A 23,131-nucleotide genomic window follows, 5' to 3' on the forward strand; every position below is an offset into this window, starting at 1 on the left:
ATAGTTTTTATTTAAAATTACTTTACGAGGTACATTTATATATACATAAAAAATGTATGACTAATACATTTAAGCTTACGCAATATGGACATATTCGTACACGTGCAATAACGTAATTGTAACACTTTTTTTTTTCCATTTTCATTCTTATACTTTTTTCAAGAGTTTAATTTCTTAATTTGTTTATTTATTAAAATCGGCCTTCGATGCAAATTATCAACGATTTATATCTAACTTGTATCGAGTTCCTACGAACGATACCGGAATGTTGCAAGTTTCTTTTGCCCCGAAACAAATAAAATTCTCGCAAAAACAATGTCAACAACAAGTGGCGCACGACGATGGCCGCCGTACGCACGATCCCGGAGAGTCGGTGATGGAACGAACCGAGTTCGGTCGAATCGAGTCGACGATAGAGAATTACAGTTGGCAGATCATCAGGGAGTGAACCGCCGATCGAAAACGCGGAACAAGTACAAAGGGCAGAGAGGGCTTGCCAGAGCCAGAGCCGAAGGTGAGGACGCGCGTCTTTGTACAACAATAATTGGTAAAAAAAAAAAAAAAGTAAAAAGGAAAGAAAAGCGATTCAGAATCGCGGGACGCGTCGTCGTACGAGTGAACGGAAACGAGGGAAAAATGAAAGATGGGGGGGAGGAAGGATGGTTGGCGACACGAATCGACCGAAAAGAACGTTTCCCGCTCGCGATATTTGCGAAATTTTTGGTAAAAATATGGGACGATACACGACGAACACTTGAGATTCTTACGCGGACACGTAACATCCAACAACATCATCATCATACACATGTATTTTCTCTTGTACTCGACGTGCGCGCGCACGCGCTTCTCTACATCTCGCCCCGCACGCTGCACAAAACAAAAAACATCGGCATTGACGCAGCTCACGCACGCGTACGGATTTTTGCGGAAATGGTCGATCTCGATGGATTCGCTCGCGTTCCTCCGTGTTCTCGTAAAATGCACGGCACAAAAATAAATGCTCCTATTTCGATTACATATATTCTCTTTCTTTTATCCTTAGACGCACCTACATACAAGCACACGCCCCCGTATGGACGAACAAACGCACGCACATACACACACGAACACAAACACACACACTCACGCCGCGCATTCTTTCGTTCTATTCATAACTCTAACGCAATGTTACACGACACGACACGCACTCTCTCTCTTTCTCGCGTACACATCTTTATAACTAACTACAGTTCATGAAATTTTTGCTTTTTACAAAATATCACAAAAATCACACCAGCCTTTGTTCGCGACAAAAAGACAACCAATTTATCGTGTGCTGTGCCGCTCGAAGAAAGATGACGTGAAACGAAACGTCGTTTCGTTAGCCTTAGGCGAACGATTCGCTCGCTTTTCTCGCACCCACCACCCATCTGCTTGCTCTCGCCACCGCTCTTCTCCTCTCGTCGTCGCTTTTTTTGCCTCTGCCGTATGCGTCTCGTTTTCTAAATCATTCGTTTATTCTCTCGTCGCGACTTTTCCCCGTTCTCTCCCCTGCTCTCAACCCTGCTCGCGCTTTAAAAATCTCGTTCAACCTTACTTTCCGCGGCCATTTCTCGAAGGAAACTGTACTCGCACGACCGAACTGCCAGATTCGCTTGACGAAACAAACCTGAATGGGGAAAGGCGAGGCCGCGCGAACGCGTACAACGATTGTACAACAACCGTACGCGTTTCTAGAGCAACTTTGCGTGAAAGCGTAGAAAACACTTAAACCTACTGTCTTTTAGATTTAGTCGAGGAGCTAGTTTCGCGCGATTTCCGCTGACCTTTTTTCTGCTCTGTCCGGCCACGAGATTGGACGAAGCGAACAGCACGACAGCGTGGAAGCGAAAGAGAAGACGCGGAAAGGTATCAATACGCTTTTGTATCAATGACGACGATGAGAACGACGGTGCTTAGTGACACGATGGTGACGACAGTGGCTGCGACGACGACGACGACGACAACGATGGCAAAGGTGTCTCTCGACAGACTCGCAGCAACGGGTTTCGTGTCAACGAGCGCTCATTGTTTTAGAAACAAGGCGACGAAGGAGAAACGACGATAGCCTCGTGATTATTTGGGAAAACGATCGCGAGCAGGTGTCGCGTGCCTCTTCATTTCGCGTCATCTTGTTCCATCGGCTCCTCGGAAACTTCTCGGGAATGTTCTGGGGTAGTAGTCCTGAAAAAGGGAGAATCGTTGGAGGTTATTAACGGAGACAGAGAGAAAGAGAGAGAGAGAGAGAGAGAAAAGACGAACGAGAGAGAAAGAAAGAGAACGGAGAATAGAAGGAACACAGATGGATTTACGTTAGATTGGTAGGCTGCTGCATCGAGAGAGAGGCCATTGCGGAGACCGTCTCGGTTTCGTCGCGCTCCTTTTGTCCGGCTTCGATCGCGCTCATGGACGTCGTGTGCGCGTTCAGTTTGACGCAAGGCCAGTGAGACATCTGCGTATGAACGAGAAACAAGTAACGAGAGAGGAAGGAGCTCGAAACGAAGAGTAACTTTGACGAATAATCTCTGAGAGAGAGATAAGGGAGAAAAGGACAAAGAAGGAGAGGGATGGATGGATGGATGGATGGAGAGACAGAGAAAAAGAGAGAGAGAGAGAGAATGATCGTACCTGCACGGCGATAGTCTTTTGAAGCGTGTCGACCGCGTTCTGGCAAGGTATCCTGGTCAATTCCTCTTGGCGAAGTTGCGTAGGTTCGTCGCCGAGCAGAGCCCGAACGCACTCTTGGGCGGAATCGCAGATGGCGGCCAAGTCGTAACCACCTTCGAGGGCGAGGACGATCTTGCCGTTGGCCAGGCCGAGCAACTGTTGCGTCATTTTGCCGAAGCAGGCGGGACTGACCTTGTAGCCGCCGAGGGGCACCGGGTGGCCAACGGCCGCGTCGAAACCCGCGGAGACGAGGACGATGCTCGGGTCGAAAGCTTTGGCGATCGGCATGACGATCGTGCGAAACGCCGCCAGGTACTCGGCGTCCCCCATCGGAGGATTCAGCCCGCCGGACCAGGCAATGTTCACGTTGTAACCGAGGCCCTCGCCGGCGCCGCACTCGGTCGGTCCGCCGGTCCCTGGAAAGAAGTTACCTTCGTCGTGCCTGTGTATCGACAGGTACAGCACTCGCGGATCGTCGTAGAACATTTGTTGCGTCCCGTTTCCATGATGCACGTCCTGAATGACAGAAAGGAATATTTTTTTATAAAAATATGGCTCTTTCTCTGCCACAGTGGTGTGTATGCGTGTTTGTGTGTGCGTGCGTGTATACAGGATGGGGCATTTAAAAGAAACAGATCACCTGAACAAGACCAAACTTATTTGGTATCGAGGGAGATTTCAAGGTCAGCTTTGTTTCTTTAAAATGGAATACTGTATATATTCTTTGTATCAAAATGTGGAATAATAATGTCAAATTCTGAGTAAAGAAAGCATTCACCCTAATTATTAGCCCTAAACCTAGTAGCCTAGTGTGAATCGTTTCTGGCGCCCTTGCGAAAATTTTCCAAGAAACAAAATGAAACTACTCGTTATCCTACTACTAGGTCAATACTTTCCTTTTACTCGGAATTCGATATTCTTCCATATATATTCTGATATAAAAAATATAGTATCCCATTTGAAAAAAACAAAGTTGGTCTTCAAATCTCCCTGACGCCTCCATCTACAAAAAAAAAATTAGCAACGTTAGATTACGAGCCACCTCGATATCAAACAACAAGTTCGATTCGACGCATTCTTTCTCGCTGTTTCTTCGAAAACAAGCGAGCTGTTCGGCTTATCTGTTTCTTGAATGCCCCAGCCTGCGCGGATGAAACGCGAACCCGACGTTCGCGTGGACGAAAGAGTCGCGGCGAGCAGCAACGATGAAAAATGAACGGCGCGTTGTGTTCTCTTACCCAGTCGAGGATCAAGATTTTCCGAACGTCGAGCTTCTGCTGAAGCAATCGCGCGGCGATCGCGACCGAGTTGAAGAAGCAGAAACCCATGGCTTGATTGGTCTCGGCGTGATGCCCCGGCGGCCGTACGACGGCGAAACCGTTCTTGATGTCGCCGATGGCGGTTTTAAAGGCCAGATCGACGACGCAGCCGACAGCCATCCGGGCGGCTGGCGCGGTATTCAGTTCGTTCCACGTGGTATCGGAATCGACGCCCACTCCGCCGCAGGGCAGCCGCACGAAGCTCTTGATGGGCAGCTGAGACAGCTTCGACACGTCCAACTTTTGACGATTCATCGGGTTCGTTCCTGCGCGAAGCGTGTTATTATCCGTGTTATTCTTTCTCGTTACGGTTTTTCTCTCCTCTCAGAGAGAGAGAGAGAGAGAGAGAGAGGGTGGAGGGAGAAAACCACTCACCAAAGAGAAGGGTGTGAGCTTCGCTGTGACACGTTTGGATCTCCTCGAGGGTGGCCTTGCGCGAGCGTATTCGGTCGCAGCGCTGCAGCAGCCCGGTCTCCGAGAGCCGCGCCCAGACGCTCTGCAACCTGCCTCCGTGCTCCGGATGGCCACGCACCGTTTCGCCGCAGACGCAGGCGTGCTTCAGCATGAGCGGATCGTAGGCCAGGCCGGTGGTTGCGGACCGATGGGAGGAAGCGCGGGCAAACAGGTCGCCGGTGGTTTGACTTGCCTGGGCACCTGGGTCGCGCGCTAGGCAGAGAGAAACAAAGAGAGAGAGAGAGAGAGAGTAGCGTCGAGAGAGAAACAAACGAGGAAACAACGTGGGAACGAGGAGGAAGGAGGAAGGAGGGAGGAGGGCGGAAAGGCGTACCCCGAAGGGGCAAACTTACCCAAGTGAACCAACGGGCTGGACAACGCTCTGGAGAGTGGTCTGGCGCTGGATTGACCGCTTCTACCGGTGCCGGCGGTGACGCTACCGCCACCGCCGCCACCGCCACTGCCACTGTAGGCCGTCGACGATTCGTTCGATATCTGCAACGTGTGTCTCATCATCAGATCCCTCTGCTGTTGGAGAAACTGCTCGCGATCCCGTTGCTGCTTCGAGATCTCGCTCTCCTCCGACAACGAGTCCTTCTTCCCGCCGGTGAGATCGATCACCTCGGCGGACTCGTCGGTCTCCGGCGCTTCGTCCAGCTGGTTCGCCTGGCCCCGCGATCCCACCCGCGTCAACACCGTCTGTCTGATCTGCTGTTTCAGATAGTTGTGCGCCTGTTGTTGCTGCTGCTGCTGCTGCTGCTGCTGTTGTTGCTGCTGCTGTTGATCGTGCAGCTGCTTCTCCGCCAGATACTCCTCGTAGTGGGTCTGCGGCGCGATGATGCCGCCCTGCAGCATCGGGTGACCCAACGGCAACGGGGCGGACTGTGTTCTGCCTGTGGCAACGGAGAGCAACGACCAAACGACCACGCGTGAGCAATGTGTCGGCTTTCGGTTTATCCGCGAGGCGCGCGCCCCTGACGTCCACCCACCTATCTATCCATCTATCCATCCATTTCGTTCGTTCGCCTCGGGTCGATGGCAATGTCTCGATGAAAATTCGATTCGCAAGTGCCAATTGTTGTCGCGGCACAACGCGACGATTCTACGGTCGTTGTCGACAGTAGAGATGATGGCGATGGCGATGACGATGGCGATAGCGATAGCGATAGCGATGGCGATGGCGATGGCGATGGCGATGGTGATGGTGGGCGAACAGGGGTAGCACGCGTGTCGAAAGAAATCGGTCGCCAGCAGATAGAAGAGAGAACATACTACCTAAAGGCCGGTGACCAGCCTTTTGCAGCCTGGCGTGCGCTACTTGCGTGTCCGTGATGGGAGCGGCGGCGGCGGTCGTGGTACCGTGATAAACCGCGGACGGGTGTTGCCGGTTCGTTAACGACGGATGCTCCAGGTTTTGCATCTGCTTGTGAACGTAGCCGGCGCTCGGCGTCCCGACGTCCCCTCCACCTTCGATCACCGTCAGCGATGGGTAGAAGGGCAATGTGCCGGGCAGCATTTGACCGGTGAGAGGCATCCCTAGTCGCGCGGTGAACGCCGCGCGCACCTCCGCTTCCGAGACGGTGGCCAATTTCGTGCCGGTCTGCCGAAACAAGAAGAAACACAATACACAATACACAGTCAAGAATCATTTCTTCTCTATTGCAATCGGTATTTATAAACACATTGTGGACGGGGAACGCTTTTTAAGGGACACAATATATACAATAATATATAATTATATTATTACAATGTTATATACAATTTTTCAAGAAGTTGGGAAATTGTTTCCACACCAAGAAACGTTAGTAGAGGTATTTTCATTTTTTATTGAATGAAATATCTCGAAAATGAAAAATAATTAATAATTTTAATTGTTAATGAAATGATACACTTGTTAAATGCTGTACATTCTCTTGAACCCTTTCTTAACACTGAATGTATTCAAATAATTAAAAAAATACTAGAAAATACAGGCTATTGTTCATCAGAGCATACCGTCCTCAATGTGTTAATATAAATATGAAATAAATAATAGTTGAAATCTAAAATAGATTATGATAAATAGATTATTAAATATTACTATAAAAAAACATATAGTAACATTTAAGAATATTTCATCAGTGTGAATTAAAGAAGTGCATATATGCATTGTAATACAAAGTTTCCCTGTTGCTCCAAAAATGTGTGGGCCCTGGGAGCATAAATATAAAACAAATAGTTGAAGTCTAAAATACATATAGTATAATAAATATAATAAATCTTGAATTACTATAAAAAAAATATATAGTAACATTTAAGAATACTTTATCAATGTGAATTAAAGAAGTGCATATATGCATTGTACAAAGTTGTTTCAAAAATGTGGGCCCTGGGAGCATAAATATAAAATAAATAATAGTTAAAGTCTAAAATAATAGTTAAATATAAATATAGTTTCTTGCATATTACTACAAAAAATATGTAGTAACATTTAAGAATACTTTATCGATGTGAATTAAAGAAGTGCATATATGCATTGTACAAAGTTGTTTCAAAAATGTGGGCCCTGGAAGCATAAATATAAAATAAATAATAGTTAACTATAAATATAAAATAAATAATAGTTAAAGTCTAAAATACATAACAAAAAAAGTAGTTTCTTAAATATTACTATAAAAAAAAAATATAGTAACATTTAAGAATATTTCTTCAGTGTGAATTAAAGAAGTGCATATATGCATTGTGCAAAGTTGCTTCAAAAATGTTTGGATCCTGGGAGCATAAATATAAAATAAATGACAGTTAAAGTCTAAAATATATAATAAATGTAGTTTCTTAAATATTACTATAAAAAAATATATAGTAACATTTAAGAATATTTCTTCAGTGTGAATTAAAAAAGTGCATATATGCATTGTACAAAGTTGCTTCAAAAATGTGGGCCCTGGAAGCATAAATATAAAATAAATAATAGTTGAATATAAATATAAAATAAATAATAGTTAAATATAAATATAAAATAAATAATAGTTAAAGTCTAAAATACATAATAAATATAGTTCCTTAAATATTACTATAAAAAAATATATAGTAACATTTAAGAATATTTCTTCAGTGTGAATTAAAGAAGTGCATATATGCATTGTACAAAGTTGCTTCAAAAATGTTTGGGCCTTGGGAGCATAAATATAAAATAAATGATAGTTAAAGTCTAAAATATATAATAAAAGTAGTTTCTTAAATACTACTATAAAAAAATACATAGTAACATTTAAGAATATTTTATCAGTGTGAAGTGCATATATGCATTGTTAATACAAAGTTTCCCCTGTTGCTCCAAGAATGTGCAGGTTGAGGGCGGCAAAACAGGCAATGTGTTTTAAGATGAATCGATCGAGAAGCGATCCTTACCGTGCTGGAACCGGATGGAACGTGCGGTCGTCCCAGCGAGATGTTTGGCATGGACGGTGAACTGAACAGCGACAGATCCGAGAGGCTACCTTGCTGACTGCTGCTGGTCAACGGGCCGCCGTAGCCGGTGTTTTCCGTCTCCTGTAAACGGATGAGAGAAGAGAGAGAGAGAGAGAGAGAAAAGGACAAACGGAAAGAAATGAGAGAAACGAGGAAGAAGGAGAGGACAGCGACGTTACAAACGACAACACTCGACTGTCGGTCAGTGCGTTTGCACTGTTGGCGCGTACTACTCACTTCTTGGATGGCTGCCGCTGCGTTTCCACCGGCGGTGGGGCTCGCCTGAGAGTTGTTTACGGTCGGTGGTGAATTAGGCCCAGATTCCGGATTGCTGCTAGAATCTGGAAATCGTTCGATGAGCGAGCGACGATCTACGTGGGCGAGAGGTGCCTGCCAGCAACTGGTCTCGCGTACGACGAGGCGGAATCGGTGGAATTGGGGGGAAAGGGCATGATACGGTGCACGTTTCCCTCCAATTCCGTCGCACGTCTGTCGCTCTGTTCTGTTCCGTTCCGTTTCGTTTCGTTTCGTTTCGTTTCGTTTCTATCGCCAACGCGAAACGACACGAAAAGCGAATCTATCTTCTCTCCGAAAAACGAAATCTCGGGTTTCGAAAACGAAAGCGAAACGTAATTAAAACGTAATGGTTAATCGGTAAACGTTTGTTTGTTGTCGTACATGCTGTTACTGGACACTGGCAAAGAAAGGCAAAGAAAAAGAAAAGAAAAAAAAAAACGAAAACGAGTCAACGATCGATTAATCGAAAACAATAATCGGTGGGTGCAACACGGTTTAAACAATCGGTTTATACTGATATATGCTTCACGCAAGAACGCTAGAGAGAGACAGAGAGAGAGTCGACTCGACTCGACTCGACTCGACTCGACTCGACTCGACTCGAACTCCGAACATTTCGATTAAGCTCGATCGAAGGACATACTTGCTAGCAGTGATTTCCGCTTGAGGTGCGACAGCAGGCGATCCTTCCGGCGTGCCATCAGCGGTGAATTTCTCGACGCGGCCATGTTCCTCTCCACGCGTTGCTTTAGTCGCACCTTCAGCAGGTTCGGCTCCGAGGCTGGCCAATTTTAGCCAGGGTTAGTTGTTGGTCGTCGTCGTATCGGGCCGGAGGAGTAGCGTGAAACGGTGGGGCACACGGTGAATCGGGGAATCGAGGAATCGGGCTGGGCGAGGAGAGCGAGGGGAGCGAAGAAGAAAGGTGGAAAACGCGAAACACGACCAGCGAGCTTCTCGGGCGAAAAATTCCTCACTAGCCACCTGGCGATGAAACAACCAGCCAGGTGGCGTTTATCACGTTGATCGGAAATCGGTAACGTAGTGATGGTATGTGTGTCTGCACGGATCATCGATGGACGAGAAGCTCGCGATCGGGAAATACACCGGGCTGTCCCAAAAGTATCCGACCTCTGCATATATAACTTTGTCCTTGAGTATCCAATTGTGAAAAGCAGGTATGGAGCACTTGTGGGAAGGGGGGGGGGGGATTCTTTAGGAGTACCCCTTACCGATTTTCAAAAACCCAAGACTGTTCAGTTGACAGTAACACGCAGTTTTGCGAACGTCAAGTTCCCGGAGCGTCGCGTTACACAATGACAATTGGAGCAAGTCGAGCAAAGAATTTGCATCAAGGTTTGCCAAAAAAAAAAAAAACCTGTTCGGATGATTCGGAAAGTTCCCGGAGTGACACACAGGTCAGCGTTGGGCATATTTTATTCGAACGACGAATAAGTCTGTCGAATTTATTTGTAAATAACGAACAACGAGGAAAAATTATTCGTTATTCACGAATAACGATTTTATTCGAACAAACGAATAAAATTTTATTCGAAGAATTAGCTCGAAATGCTATTCGAAGAATTTGTTCGAAACGTTATTCGAATAAAATTTTTGTCGAAGAATTTGTTCGAAATGTTATTATAAAATAAAATTTTTAATAAAAATTTCATTGGTAGAATTTATTCGAATAATGTCCAATTCTGGATGAAGGAATGATTTAACCGCTTTAAAGACGAGCGTGTCTCAGTGATCCTCGTTTTGGGAGGCCTTCAACGTCGAGGAGAAACGTGTTCAAACCGCGATCAACGAAAATAAATAAAGAATATTATTTAGAAGTGCTGAAGCGATTGCGCGTGACGGAGGAAACGTTCGCATCTTTGGGAAAGTGAAAATTGGTTGCTGCACCTGCTCGTTCCGCTCAGATTTCGTTCAAGATTTCTTAGTAAAAAGTGACGGCAGGTCCGGATCTAGCACCGCGTGATTTTTGATTATTCCCAAAACTGAAAACAACCGTCGAACGGCCAAAGATTCGACGTCGAAGCAATGAAACGCGACGCGGCAGCTGCTAGCCACAAAAAAGGAAAAGGACTGCGAGTGACTGAGAAGTGGACCGTCACAGAGTCGGAAGGGAACTACTTTGCAGGTGATGACGTCGGTGGAAATTACCCCGGGATAGGTATTAAATTATTATGTTTTGAGATGCGAGCAGAGGTCGGATACTTTTGGGACAGCCCCTCGGTACGTCTCTCGGTGCGCGCCGTTGTGTGTGTCTAGGTCTTTCTTCCCGTATTTTTCTGTATCGATCTGTCTCGGTCTGTCAGCTGTCTGTCTCTGTCCGTTCGTTGTCGGTGTAGCTCTAGTAGGCGAGTATACATTCGTCCACAGGCAAGATGATGATCGGGGATCGCAAAAAAAACCATGCTTTAGTTGAGGCATTCTACTATCGTACAATAGGCACACATAGAAAGAGACTATTATCTTCCACCAAATATATGCTTGTCACTCGATAACACGGGGAACTTACGATAGTGTGTAACGGATGTTTTTGCGCGCGCTCGCGCCTACGTACCTGTCTTCCGAAGCGGGAAATCGTCGGCAAACTTTTCCTGCAGCATCTGCGGCAGCCGGTATGGATGCGAGGCGTTCGCAGCGCCGGCCGAGTCCGCCGACTGCGGCTGCAACCTGACCAACACAAAATCCCAACGTCTCCTCGTTCAATCCCCGTCTCTATTTCGTTCCCTCGTTCGCTCGTTTCGTGGATCGAGAACCGACCGACTCGCTGGATCCATCGATCCGACGACATTCTGACCCAACTGAACCGCTCGCCCCTCTCCTCGAGTACATCCCCTCGTGGGATTTTATTCTCGTCGAACACGGCGTGGCGGAAATAGAATGCATGGAATGCAAATGGAGAGAAAGAGAGAGAGAGAGAGAGAGTTACAGGCGAAAGCGGAAAATATCGTCGCGAAGAGGATGTACTCGAGAAAGTCGAAGGAACGGTGGATGAGAATCCGCGCGAGCGAGCGAGCGCGAGAATCGTCAACCACGGGGGAAGAAAAATCTCACCAGCTTCTGTATCCGGGTGTACCAGGTACCGCCCCGTTTGCAGCGGCCGCCGCCTCCCTTTGCTTCTTGTTCACGAGAAAGCTCTGAAAAATCGTAAGGTTCCTCTCTCAGCGCAAAGACTCGCAACCTTCTCCCTTTTCTCTTTTATCCTTCCCCCATTCTTCCAAGTACGAGATTACACGGTGGAGCGGCGAGGAGAGCGGCGCGATGCATGTTTATAGTGACGCGAGGAGTGAAATGCTACAGCGAGTAGTATGTCTCAACGTATCTTCGAGGAAGCAGCAAAAACTCGTGCTTGTTGAAAATTATTGCGATTAAATATCACACGTTAACGTCGTATCTTGCAAAAAACAGGATCAGAAGATGGGAAAAAAAAGTAATAGAAATAATAAAATAAATAATAAAAAAAAAACAGAAATAATAGATATATAAATACTTTGACCTTCGATTGAATGCTATTGAATGCGATAGAATGCTACCGAATACATCCGAATGTTGCCGAACGCGTTGGTCTCCGCTAGTGGAAACAAACCTTTTTTTATTCTAGCCGCACCGCTACTATACGCTGCTCCACTACAAACACTTCCATTGTTACATTACATTGGTTTGTTTTGTTGCGACGATCACCTCGCCATACCACTATAATGGTACCCTAAAACACACACATTGCTCGTTTTCCTGTCGTCGATTAAAATTTTTATGAAACAACGTTCGCCGTTTGGCTAACCTAAATCTAATCCACCCCATCTATCGTGTTTCCTGTTACTGTTGTTAATATTACTATTATTGTTGTTGCTACTGCTGCTGCTACTAGTCTCTTCCGTTCTGTTTTATCGGCCGTCAGCCACGACGCAATCCTCTCTTCCCACATACACACACGCACACACACACAGACAGACACAGACACAAAGATAAGTTCGGTCCGATACCACCGAGCCTTGCCCGCCATTCAAGTACCTGAAGTCGTTGCTTCACCTCCGTCGAAGCGATCGCGCTGTGGTCGTGCTTATCCTTCTTCCTCAGTGCCTCGAGTCTCTCTTTTTCTCTCCTCTGTTCCTCCAGCTGTTTTTGCTGCTCCCAGAGCTACAACAAACAGAAAGAGAGAGAGAAAAAAATCAGAGAAAAACACGACGAAAAAAAGAAAGACAGGTCGCTTCGATCGATAACGAGAGCGGTAGGTACGACAGCGATGGTCGATATTATCGTTCGTACGTTCGAGAGGGTATGGTAAAATAGGGTAATTATTTAGAAAAGGGGAGTACGTCTCACCGATTTCGACGATTTTTAGATATGTTGTAGAAATCAACATTTTGAACAACTTCTTCCTATAACGTATAACCGCCGCTCGATCTTAGTTTCCGAGATTTTTGCAAAAAAACCATTGCTACTACTACAATGAATATTGCCTGTAGCTACGTGTCTGTGACAGACGTTGTGTATAAGCGTTGAGTCGCCGATTGTTTAGTTTCTATAGATACATCGAGGTGACCGGCAATGGACGCGTATAACGGGCGTACTTAAAAACTCGATTTGAGTAGCCGGCTGCCTCGCGGCGGCCGGGAATAAAAAAGACCTAACCCGAACCTAATCCACTGAATTAGTTGCTAGGTAGAATAGTTAGGTTTGAGTAAGGTTCGAGTTAGGTTTTTCTGTTCCGGCCGCCACGAGGCCCAAATCGAATTTTTAAGTACATCCGTTACATTGTCGGCCGCCTCGACGTATTTATAAAAACCATAAACAATGGGCGACTCAACGCTTACCACACGCTGCCACAGACACGTAGTAGCTATAGGCAATATTCATTGTCTATGGTAGCAATAGTTTTTTGCAAAAATCTCGGAAACTAAAGCCAAGCGGCGGTTATACGTATAGAAAAAAATTGTTCAAAATGTTGATTTCTACAACTTGTTCAAAAATCGTCGAAATCGGTGAAACCTTCCCCCCCCCCTTTTTTCTAAATAATTACCCAAAATAGATAGACAGAAAAGGGAAAGTTGAACGACAAGAAGAGAGACGAAAAAGGGAGAAAAAGGGAGAATTCCACTCTCTTTCGTCGTGGATTACCGGCACGAAAATGAACGAATGGAGGAGGCAGCCATTCTTTAGCTGCAACTTACTTTTAGCTGATGCATCTGTTGCTCGTGCAACTCGGTCAAGTGTCGCTCCTGGGCTTGATATTGTTGCCGCAGAATTTGCTGTTGAAGTTGATGTTGCTGCTGTAGCTGAAAAACACAAGCGACGCATCGAGACTTTGTCTCAAACGCACGGAACGAGGACTTTGAAACTTTGAAGGCGTTTGGCTGACACAGGCACAGGCTCGCGGCTCGAAATTCGAGAAAGAGAAGTTCGTAGGGGGTTGGAGAACCTGTACGCCGAGACAGCTACGAGAGAACAGCGCGTGCGCATCCTCCACGAGGATGAAGGAGAACGTTCCACGTTACCTCGAGTATCTTTTGTTGCAGCACGTGGCCATGGAGGGCAGCTGGATCGCCGGAGGTAGCGTGATAGCCAGCCGATGTCAAGGTGGTCGCAGCACCGCCAACTCCGCCGACCAAGTCTCTCGATCTGGACATCGGTGAGCCTGGCGTATCCCTGGCCATCTCTGTGTACACGTATATATACACACACGTACACATACACGCGTGTCTATGTCCAAACGCGTACACGCATTCGCGCGTACATATAATAAGTAAAATAACACGATGCATAACACGTATACAGGGTGGGTCGCCATCTAAATTTGCGTCACTGTTATTACGCGTGGCGGAAAATGTTTCAGATGAAGTTGAATGGTTTCGAGAGAGGCACACTTTGACGATACTAGCTTTCTTGCAGGTGGACATATAAAGGTCATTAACGTTTCTTTAAATGGAATTGTACATTTTTCATTGCATTTTCAGTTGATGCACCTTGATATCCCTTACAAAAAAAGTATTAACCTATTTATGTTAAAAAAATCATTAGTTTAGGAGATACTTTAATTTTAATGTTGTTAGGAAATAAGGTGTATGACGCTGAGCCTCCATTCCATTTAAAAAAAAAACGTTAATGACCTTTATATGTCCTCTACACGTCCACCTGCAAGAAAACTAGTGTCGTCAAAACGTGCCCCTCTCGAAACCATTCAACTTCATCTGAAACATTTTTCGCTACGCGTAACAACAGTGACGTAAATTTAGATGGCAATATATGGTGACCCACCCTGTATGTATGTATGTATGTATGTATGTATGTATGTATGATGTATGTACTTTTGTGTGTATGTGTATGTACGCAGCGAGTTGCGAGTTTCAAAGAAATCGACCACCACGCGATCGGATCGGATCGGATCGGATCGGATCGGATCGACTCGACTCAACGTTGGAAATATCGATGGAAACAAGATGGTTGGTCGCAAGGACGTAAATACCTGACCGCGAGAACCACCGGAGTAACGAGCTTGATCGTTAAACGGTCGGTGGTCAGTGGCCGATGGTCGCTGGTTGGTGGTCGGTGATCGGTGATCGGCGATAGGTGGTCGATCGCTCAGACGCTCGATACCAAAATTCTATTTTTACAATAAACGTGTGTCGTGCGCGACAAGTATGTACCAAGTGTATGTACTTTCGATCGCGTTTTAATCGAGCATCACGACTCGTCTCCGTCTCCGAATGGCCGATGGTGTTTGGCGTCCGGAACGTGTTCTGCTTCCAACGTCGCCGCAACTTTTCTTCCTCGAGGAGAAGAAGAAGAAGAGAAAGAAGGACGAAAAGAGCAACGCGACGTGTTTCGTTTCGTTTCGTTTCGTTCCGTGAAACATATTATCACAGATATATGAACTAAATCTAATTTTCAAGTTCGATCCCGACTCTCGCTTCTTTCCTTTCTTTTTTTTCCTACTCCTTTCTCGCTGCTTACCTTTCTGCGGTAGATGCGTAAACGCGGACGCGATCTCAATGCTCCTGTAAGCCACGTCTTCTGAAACAAAGGGAAAAGGCAAAGCTTTAGTCGCTGTTGATTGCGCGTTATGACTGCGCGCACAAACGAACGAACGAACGAACGAACGAACGAATCTCGGGTTAATCCTCGGAATCGGAATCGCAGTCTCGAATGGAAACGGAGAGAGCGAGAACCGAGGCGGCTCGAGCACGAGCGAGCGTCGAGTTAGCGGACGAGCAGAGGTCACTGCACGCTGCGAGAATTCCTTCGAGTCAAGTCCAAGGTTAATCGCGGAGGAGGGCCGTTCCTCGACAGCCTCGCTCTGCTCTTCGCCTCTCTTTCCATCCTGTTCCTGTTACCATGTCCGAAACACCTACCGATCGCACCGTTCCTTCCAATCGCAACGCGTCGAACGCTTTATTTCCGCATTTCCCTCTCCCCTCTTTTTGCTTATTTCTTCGAAAACTCGTTACATCCCCGTAAGCCGAAATGTTCTTCGTCGAATCGGCTTCGATACGTCGATGCGAAAGCGTGTTCTCTTTGATCGCTTGGAAAGGGAATGTTTTAAATTTGCTAATTTACCGACCACCGTCTACAATTGCGCTAGACTAGACTGACGCCTGTGAAGATAATGGCGATGATGAGGACGGTGGTAATGATGATGATGACGATACCAACCGAGGCAATTACCGGTAAAGTAATTGTCAAGAAAGAGCGAGTAGTCTGAACGTACGCGACGTTTCAATTCGTCGTAATTTTGCTCAGTGTGCGAGAGGAAAGAAGACCGATCGAGGAAACGAGCAGTGTGAAATCAAGTCGGACGTCAAGAGAGAATCGACGGTGGATTCGACGCAACGCGCGCCGTTATTATTAGCGAACGAATGTCGGTGTGTAGGTCAGGCGACTAACTAACGTAAAAAGAGAAAAATGTAACCACGCGCATGCGCGGTCGTTTCAGCGAAATCCGGCGGTGTATCTCGTATTTTGTAACTCGTAGTTTCGTACTTTTCTTGTCAACTTGCAATTTTTCGCTGGTCGAATCGAACGACAGTTCGCTAGTCGAAATGAAATGAAATGAAATGAAATGAAATGAAATGAAATGAAACGAAACGATGCGAAAGTCCAGAGAAACTTCAAGAGCCACGCGATTGCGCTTCGAAGAAAAGGCAAACTGCAGAGCGGAAACTGGAAGACGTCTCGCGTCTCGTCTCGCCTCGCCAAGCCTCGCCTCGTCGCGTCGATTTACCAAAAGATCGGTCGGTGCGAGTGGGACGAGGAAGGCCGAGAGCAACACGGTCAAACCGAATCTTTACTCGTGTTCCTGGCTGGTGGCCGACTAGCTAAGATTAGACGAACGTCCGCTATATATAGGATGACATTTATATACGCACCTACTAAACGCGACTGTACACTGCACGCTGTACGCTGTGCACGCGTTTCCTCCTGCTTCTTCTCTTGTTCTCTGGCTCTTCGCCCGTTCGTTCGTTCGTTCGTCTGTCTGTCCTCACGCACCCACGCACACACAAACACATACACATGCAACTTTCTCCGTTCGTCCATTCGCATCTCTCCTTTCAAATCATCGTTCGTTCGAGTTACGTGTTGTTACGTTTGGTCATTTTTCTTACGAACGTGTCGCAGATTCCATGCTAATGTCATACACTCTGTGATCAGGAAAAATTGCTCGAAAACTGCAAGAGATATACAGATTCTTGTACATATATCTTTTGGAATTCAACGAGACTCTAGCCACTCCAAACTAATTGCTCTGCGTAATCATTCTCTCTGTGTGTGACGACAGCGCAACCGTCTCTAACGGACCGTCAGACGTAACTGACTATAACGCAAACGTACATACATACATAAACGTTATATCACGCGTATTTTCCTCGACATTTTCGATCACGACTGTATTCAGCTCTGGAGCAGTCTCGCCAAGTGAAAAACCAAAGGAAACGAAGGAGAGTTTTCAACAGAGTTGAAGAAAGTGAACTCTATAACTGTAGAATGGTTTGCATAGCAGATTGGACAAAGAGTAACTGCGTTTTCTTCTGTGTGCAAATGAACGGCGAATTTCTCACGAGAAACAAAAGCTTTATCACACAATGGATCGTCCATTTCGTTGGATTATCTCTCGCCATCTTTCAGACAACTTTGATAGCGATTTCGCGTTCGAAAAAGTTTTCATCGTTTCCGGTTCCAAGGCCGAGGATTTGATATCCTCGTGAGTAGTAGAAATTTAGCAAACCAATTCTGACACTGCTGGCAATTTCTTCGCCACGCGAATCGGTGTAATTTTTCACTCGGCCTGCACACAGAGTTTCTTTCCTTTTCGGACGTGATATACTCAAAATATGGCGAAAACCCTTCCTTTTTGACTTATCATTTTGAAATCGACGCCAGCTGTCAACAGTTGAGAGGTCGTGCATTTTCTTTTTCTAAAACAAGCTCGAACAATCTAGTGAATTTTAGATTAGCTTAAAATGAACTTAGAAAAAAAAAACTATTTTATTAGGAAAAAAAAACGCAATTACTTTTTGGCTGAGCTCGGTAGTTGGCAACCAAGGCAATGTGAAACGACGCGGGAACCACCCGGGACAACGCGATCACGCCAGTCTGACCGCGTGGGCGTCTACCAGTCGCATACAATGCAACTATGTATATATAATATGTATGCGCGTACGTACGTATGTATTTATGCACGCACGTATGTACTGCATACTTGCTCGAGATTCGAGGAAACCAACCAAGAGGAAGGAAGACCAATGACCCCGCGGTGGAAATGTGATATCGAAACAACGTAAATTGACTCGATTCTCACCGACAATAACAACACCGTGCTCGCTTCCCCATCTCTCTCTGCATCTTGCGTCCTCGACTTGTCCTCGTCAACTTCCTCTATCTATCTTTGTTCTATTCGCGGGACGTTTGGCGTTGGCGAGCTGAAGTTTCAACGACAGGTTGCAAAACGAAACGAAACGAAACGAAACGATCCGATTGGATCCGCGATACTTGATCGTTTGCGTTCTAAATTGAACTCGTGACTTCGTCTAAGTGGCAAGAATGATTCCAGTGACGTCAAGCACGTTTCAGTTTCTGCCCCTTGTCGCGGCTCGTTCCCGAGACTATTCGCACGCGCTAAAAAAGAATTGGAAACAAATTCGCTCGATGGAAATGTGCACGCCGCTATGTATATAGGTAGCAGGTTAGACGTTTCACGCCTATCACGCATCGAAAGTTAAGTAGAAAATTAAGTAGAAAAGAAATTGGATCGACGTTGGGAGAAGAATCGCGGTGGTTTCGGATTCGGAAGTGAAGAACGTGGACAAGTGGCGTGCGCATGCGCGCTTTCGCCCGCCATCACCCGCAAACGTCAGTTTATCGTGGAAAAACGATGAATCGTGTTTGCGCGCACATGCGTGCTAACGCGTGACCCGATGTTGGCGAATCATGCAAATACCAACGCGATCCCCCCTGTTCGTCTCGCAGTCCTCGCACCAGAGTTCGTTCCCCCGTTGCACCAACTCTCTGTCGCGAGTCGCATCAGTTCGAGAAACACAAAACTCTAGAAACTAGTCCACCAACTGGTCTTTCTTTCCGTCTCTTCTTTGTAGGTGCAAACGCGTGCAATCACTGTAACACACTGCGCAGCAGACGCGCGCGCACACGTTCGCGTGTCTGTTCTTCATTTTCCGCTTTCTTTCTTTCCTCCTTTTTATTTATTTTTTGTTTATTTTTCCTTTTTACTTCTTTTTGTCCCTTCGAAACATTTCCGTTCGATATTGCCTGGACTTGTACCGACCGACACGACCAACGACGAAGCGGACATCGAGTACCAAAGACTCGTACGGAAGAAACGATAACACTTTCAGTGAAATTGACAAACGTCAATTGCAGCGTTGGCTTTCATCTCCGAAGCCAGGACAAAAACCAGTGAAAACCGAGGTAAAATAGGGAAAAAGAGATGGCGGAGAGAATGGAAGAGGCGGGGAGAGGTGGCGGGGAGAGAGAAACCAATCGGACGACACAAAGTTACGGACGGGCGAAGCTAGTCGCACAACAGGTGTCGGTTGATTTAGAAATGGGCTTTGAGTCGCGATACGCGATACAGGCTCGAGACTAGTTTCGTACTTTCCCTCGCTCGGATTTCGCGCTTGAAATAAACAGCCGGAACCCATCGAGCGTTGATGAGGGTGAAAAATATAATAGAGAAAAGGAAAACAGGATTTCGTGCGACGCACAAGCGTACGAAATGGCTGTATATTTGAATTGCGTCGAGTTTTGACGAAGGTGGAATTTTCGTACGTGACGTAGAAATCGTTTATCGGCGATCGTGTCACAAAAATGTCGGAATGTCGTGAAATCGAAAGAAGAAAATAGATCGGAGGAACAATCTGGAGAGAAGCGAACAGAAGCAACAACAACAACAACAACAACAACAACAACAACAACAACAAAGTGGCAGAAACAGAATAAAATGAACATGGAAGAAAAAGGAGAGTGCAGGGGGATCGTCGTCGACGGATTTTCGGTCGTTGTTATCCGAGTGCGAGCACAAAAAACCTGAGACACAATTCCAGTTGGTGTTGCCTGCACTTGCCGCGCGCACTCTCATCACTCTTTGCACCAAAACGAAACACAGAAACCAACACCGCCGCCGCCGCCGTCCCGTTTTGAACAGCAATCGCACCGATCGACTCGTCAACGAATCAGATTGGAGCGGTAAATGCCAAAAATAGCGGCTTACGTTTTATCGAAGATGGGCCATCGAATCGGTCCGATGAGTCGACGTGTGCTAGGTTGTAGAAACGCCGATAAGGACGGTGGATGACGATAATAATGTTGACGACGACGACAACGATGCAGATAGTTTTGGAACGGTGACGGAACGTAGATACAGAATCGCGGATTTGCTGGGACTGCGCGCGCGATACGCGCCAACGACGTTTCTTTCGCGATTCTCTTGCATTCTCCGAGAGTGCCGCGCGCATACGACGACAGCGCCCTGCCGCGCCAGACTCGCGAACCTCGGCTATTTATAGAGACCCGGTATTGTTGCGTTCGGGGTATGCCTCTGTGTTACACGCGCGAGCGCGCGCACCGTCGCCGACGTAATTGCAAACTTGCTCTGCTCCGTGCTTCTCCAGTTTACCGCCCACCAGTTTCTACTATACACTATATACCACTAGAACCATCACCAGCAGCAGCAACCAACCGCCTTTCCAGTGTCTTTACGCGTCGCTTGCATCGTTCGCCTCCGCTGCACTGCCACGTTCGACGTCTTTCTTCCTTCTTCCCACTTCGTTGCTCCGTTTCAGCACTGCGCTCTACATCACCGAAGGAACTTGGACTCGTCTGCGTTCCTTCGATTGTTTTCGCCGCGTCGCGTTAACCCGACTATACACACAGACTCTGTGTAGACCGCTCGTTCGTTCTACATACTTTTTTTCATCCGTTATCGTCGTTCTTCCTGTATTCTCGACCCTCTGTAACTGCTTTAAACCACGACATGTGCGAAGAAAACAATATGTCTCGCTATTTTATATGTCTCGCATAAAACACACGTCAGTCTTTATCAGCCAGAAGCTTTTCGTAATTTCCAAATCGTTTGATTTCCAAACAGTTGAATGCAAAGAGGGATAGTTTATTTGAATCGGGGAAGATTCAGCGGAATATCTTGCGTTTTTGACGGATGCAATTTGTTCGTTGGTTGTATCTAACGTGTACAGTTTCCATGTACCATAATTCCGTGTCTAATTGGTCGATGGCTCGGTGACACGATACGAAAATCCAGACGAACGTAAAGACGAAGAAGTTCTGGAAGGTTTTTGTGCTACGAGCAGCCAATGTAAACGACAACAAAGAATTGCGTTCTCAACAGAGCGGGCGTTTGTTCGATTTCGATCGAATATATACGGCTTCTTTCCTCGTACGTTAACGCGTCTTCTCCTGTCTGCGCCTGCAGCGTAATCACGCGTTGTTTCTTTTACCGGTTTCGATTCACGTTCCTTTCGGAAGCTAGATCCATAAGACTGCAAAGTCACGAGAAAGCTACTTTCCGAAAATAGGAGACAAGGTCACCCCTTCTTCAACCACCTCCTACCATTTGCTCGGTGGCTCGGTCGTTTGGTCGCTCCACCCTAAAGCTCGAATGTATCGATCGATCTAGCCACATGCCCCGATAACGAAACGCTCGTACCTACTTACGTCTAAAAAAATAGTACTCTGCATATCTCTCTCTCTCTCTCTCTCTCTGTGATAATATATGTCGATGAATTTTCAAACGATTCGGTCAGTGAGTGAGTGAGTCGGTAGGGCAATAATGCAACCAGTCATTCAGAAATAAAAGCGACAGCTGTCTGTTGGCCCTTTCGATTAAGTCGATCGATCGTATACGCGACGGGTGTGCAGAGAGGAGAGAATCTTTCTCAATGTACACGGTCGATTTGTTGGTCAGACTCGGTCCACCTTGCAGCAAAACGTCGCGTCAATGAACGGCCATCGGTTGTTAATTACGATCGATCGATCGAGTCGGGGCGGAATGCGGTGGACGAGCGGCGAGACCGAGGAGGAGGGTAATTACCACGAGTGGCAGTGTTTTGAATTTTTCTAAAAGATGGCGCGTGCTAGGTAGCGCTGCTCGTGACTCCAATCCATCCAGGGTCTCTCGTCACTTCCGACTATTTATAGACGACCGCTCGATATGATGTACCGGCGTTATTTTTAGCGGCTTACCTAGCTACGGCCCTTTCACCCCTTCGAAATAGCACTCTGGTAGACTCGAACGAGAACGGTATTCGTTACGCGTTGAATGGTGCAGCAACACCGATCAGACTACCTTTTTCAAAAATTGGTCCATCCATTCATCCATCTCTCTCTCTCTCTCTCTCTCTCTCTCTCTCTCTCTCTCTCNTCTCTCTCTCTCTCTCTCTCTCTCTCTCTCTCTCGCTTTCTTTCTTTCCTTCCTTCCTTGCTACAGAATTTTCGGACGGAAATGTTAATATTTTCATACTCAATGTGGCTACCAATGCGAATGAAATCGTGGATTCGAGTTCGAACGGTGACAACACGCTTACGCGTTGATGATCTGGTTTCCAAATCGGCACCGGTCGCCGGATGTTCCGACTGCACGACGAATCCGCGAGACGATTTATTCGTGTTGTCGCTCACGTAACTCCATTTAATTATGCGTTAGCGCAATTACACCGTAAACTACCTTCCGCTCGAAATAGCTAAATCGATACGAACGTCCCGAACGTACGAAGACTCTCGCCATGTCCTAGGTCCGACGATATTATTACCCCCCCTCCCGATTCCCTTCGAATTTCTGAACTGGAGCGAGCGAATACCTCTCAAAGTGGAGACGGACTCGACTCGGTGGTGTCGTCGCGTCCGTGTTGGAAAACCGTTCATGCGCCTAATCGTAACAGAGAGAGAGAGGAGGGGGGGGGGATAGTGCGAGTGTGAGAAGGGAGAGAGAAAATTCGCGTCGTAGGTGGTCTCTCGACGATAATACGCCGTATGGCGGTGCTAGGACAAAAATAGTAACGGTCCCGTTCGAAAATACCAGCTGCTAAAAATACGAGCAAAAATAAACGTCGACACGTGCAAAAACACGCATTAATATTCGCCGTGCGTCCGACGTTCGTGTTTTCGTGTCACCGCAGGACAATGAGCCACGGCAGATATCTCTCTCTCTCTCTCTCTCTCCTTCGTCGTCGAAGGATCATCAGAAAGGATGGAAGGAGGAAAGATTCACCAAAAGCGGAGAATCGAAGCGAAAGAAGGAATCTGCTACTCGGGTATCTTAGCAGCGTGATGGCTGCTACGTCTGGCGCGTCTTTTCATTTGGACTTTGATGGAGAGGCACGAAAACGAGGTGGAGGCCACGAGAAATTGGACATTCCGTACGCGGAAGAACCGTCCTGTCGGTACACGCGCTC

At 46.6% G+C, this 23,131-nt stretch overlaps 1 protein-coding gene across 17 annotated transcripts in view; it reads right to left on the reverse strand.

Moving 5' to 3' along the window:
• Positions 1-2,049: 2,049 nt before the first annotated feature.
• Positions 2,050-23,131, reverse strand: part of LOC122536552 (histone deacetylase 5-like) — a 31,142-nt gene continuing 10,060 nt past the window's right edge. The window contains exons 1-17 of one of the 17 annotated variants that reach the window (XM_043668994.1): positions 19,936-20,455; positions 15,168-15,227; positions 13,712-13,872; positions 13,388-13,492; positions 12,228-12,353; positions 11,271-11,353; positions 10,774-10,886; positions 8,848-8,985; positions 8,145-8,248; positions 7,848-7,988; positions 5,730-6,057; positions 4,811-5,350; positions 4,380-4,670; positions 3,924-4,270; positions 2,647-3,201; positions 2,330-2,470; positions 2,050-2,198 (exon numbers count right to left, since the gene is read on the reverse strand). In XM_043668994.1, the coding sequence (XP_043524929.1) occupies positions 2,136-2,198; positions 2,330-2,470; positions 2,647-3,201; positions 3,924-4,270; positions 4,380-4,670; positions 4,811-5,350; positions 5,730-6,057; positions 7,848-7,988; positions 8,145-8,248; positions 8,848-8,985; positions 10,774-10,886; positions 11,271-11,353; positions 12,228-12,353; positions 13,388-13,492; positions 13,712-13,872; positions 15,168-15,227; positions 19,936-20,179 (3,540 nt within the window). In that variant the 5' untranslated portion in view covers positions 20,180-20,455 and the 3' untranslated portion in view covers positions 2,050-2,135. The other 16 variants (XM_043668995.1, XM_043668993.1, XM_043668992.1 and 13 more) reach the window with 16 other exon arrangements.

The sequence above is a fragment of the Frieseomelitta varia genome, unplaced genomic scaffold, assembly GCF_011392965.1.
Source record: "Frieseomelitta varia isolate USP_RPSP 00005682 unplaced genomic scaffold, Fvar_1.2 scaffold_850, whole genome shotgun sequence".
Classification (NCBI taxonomy): Eukaryota; Metazoa; Arthropoda; class Insecta; order Hymenoptera; family Apidae; genus Frieseomelitta; species Frieseomelitta varia.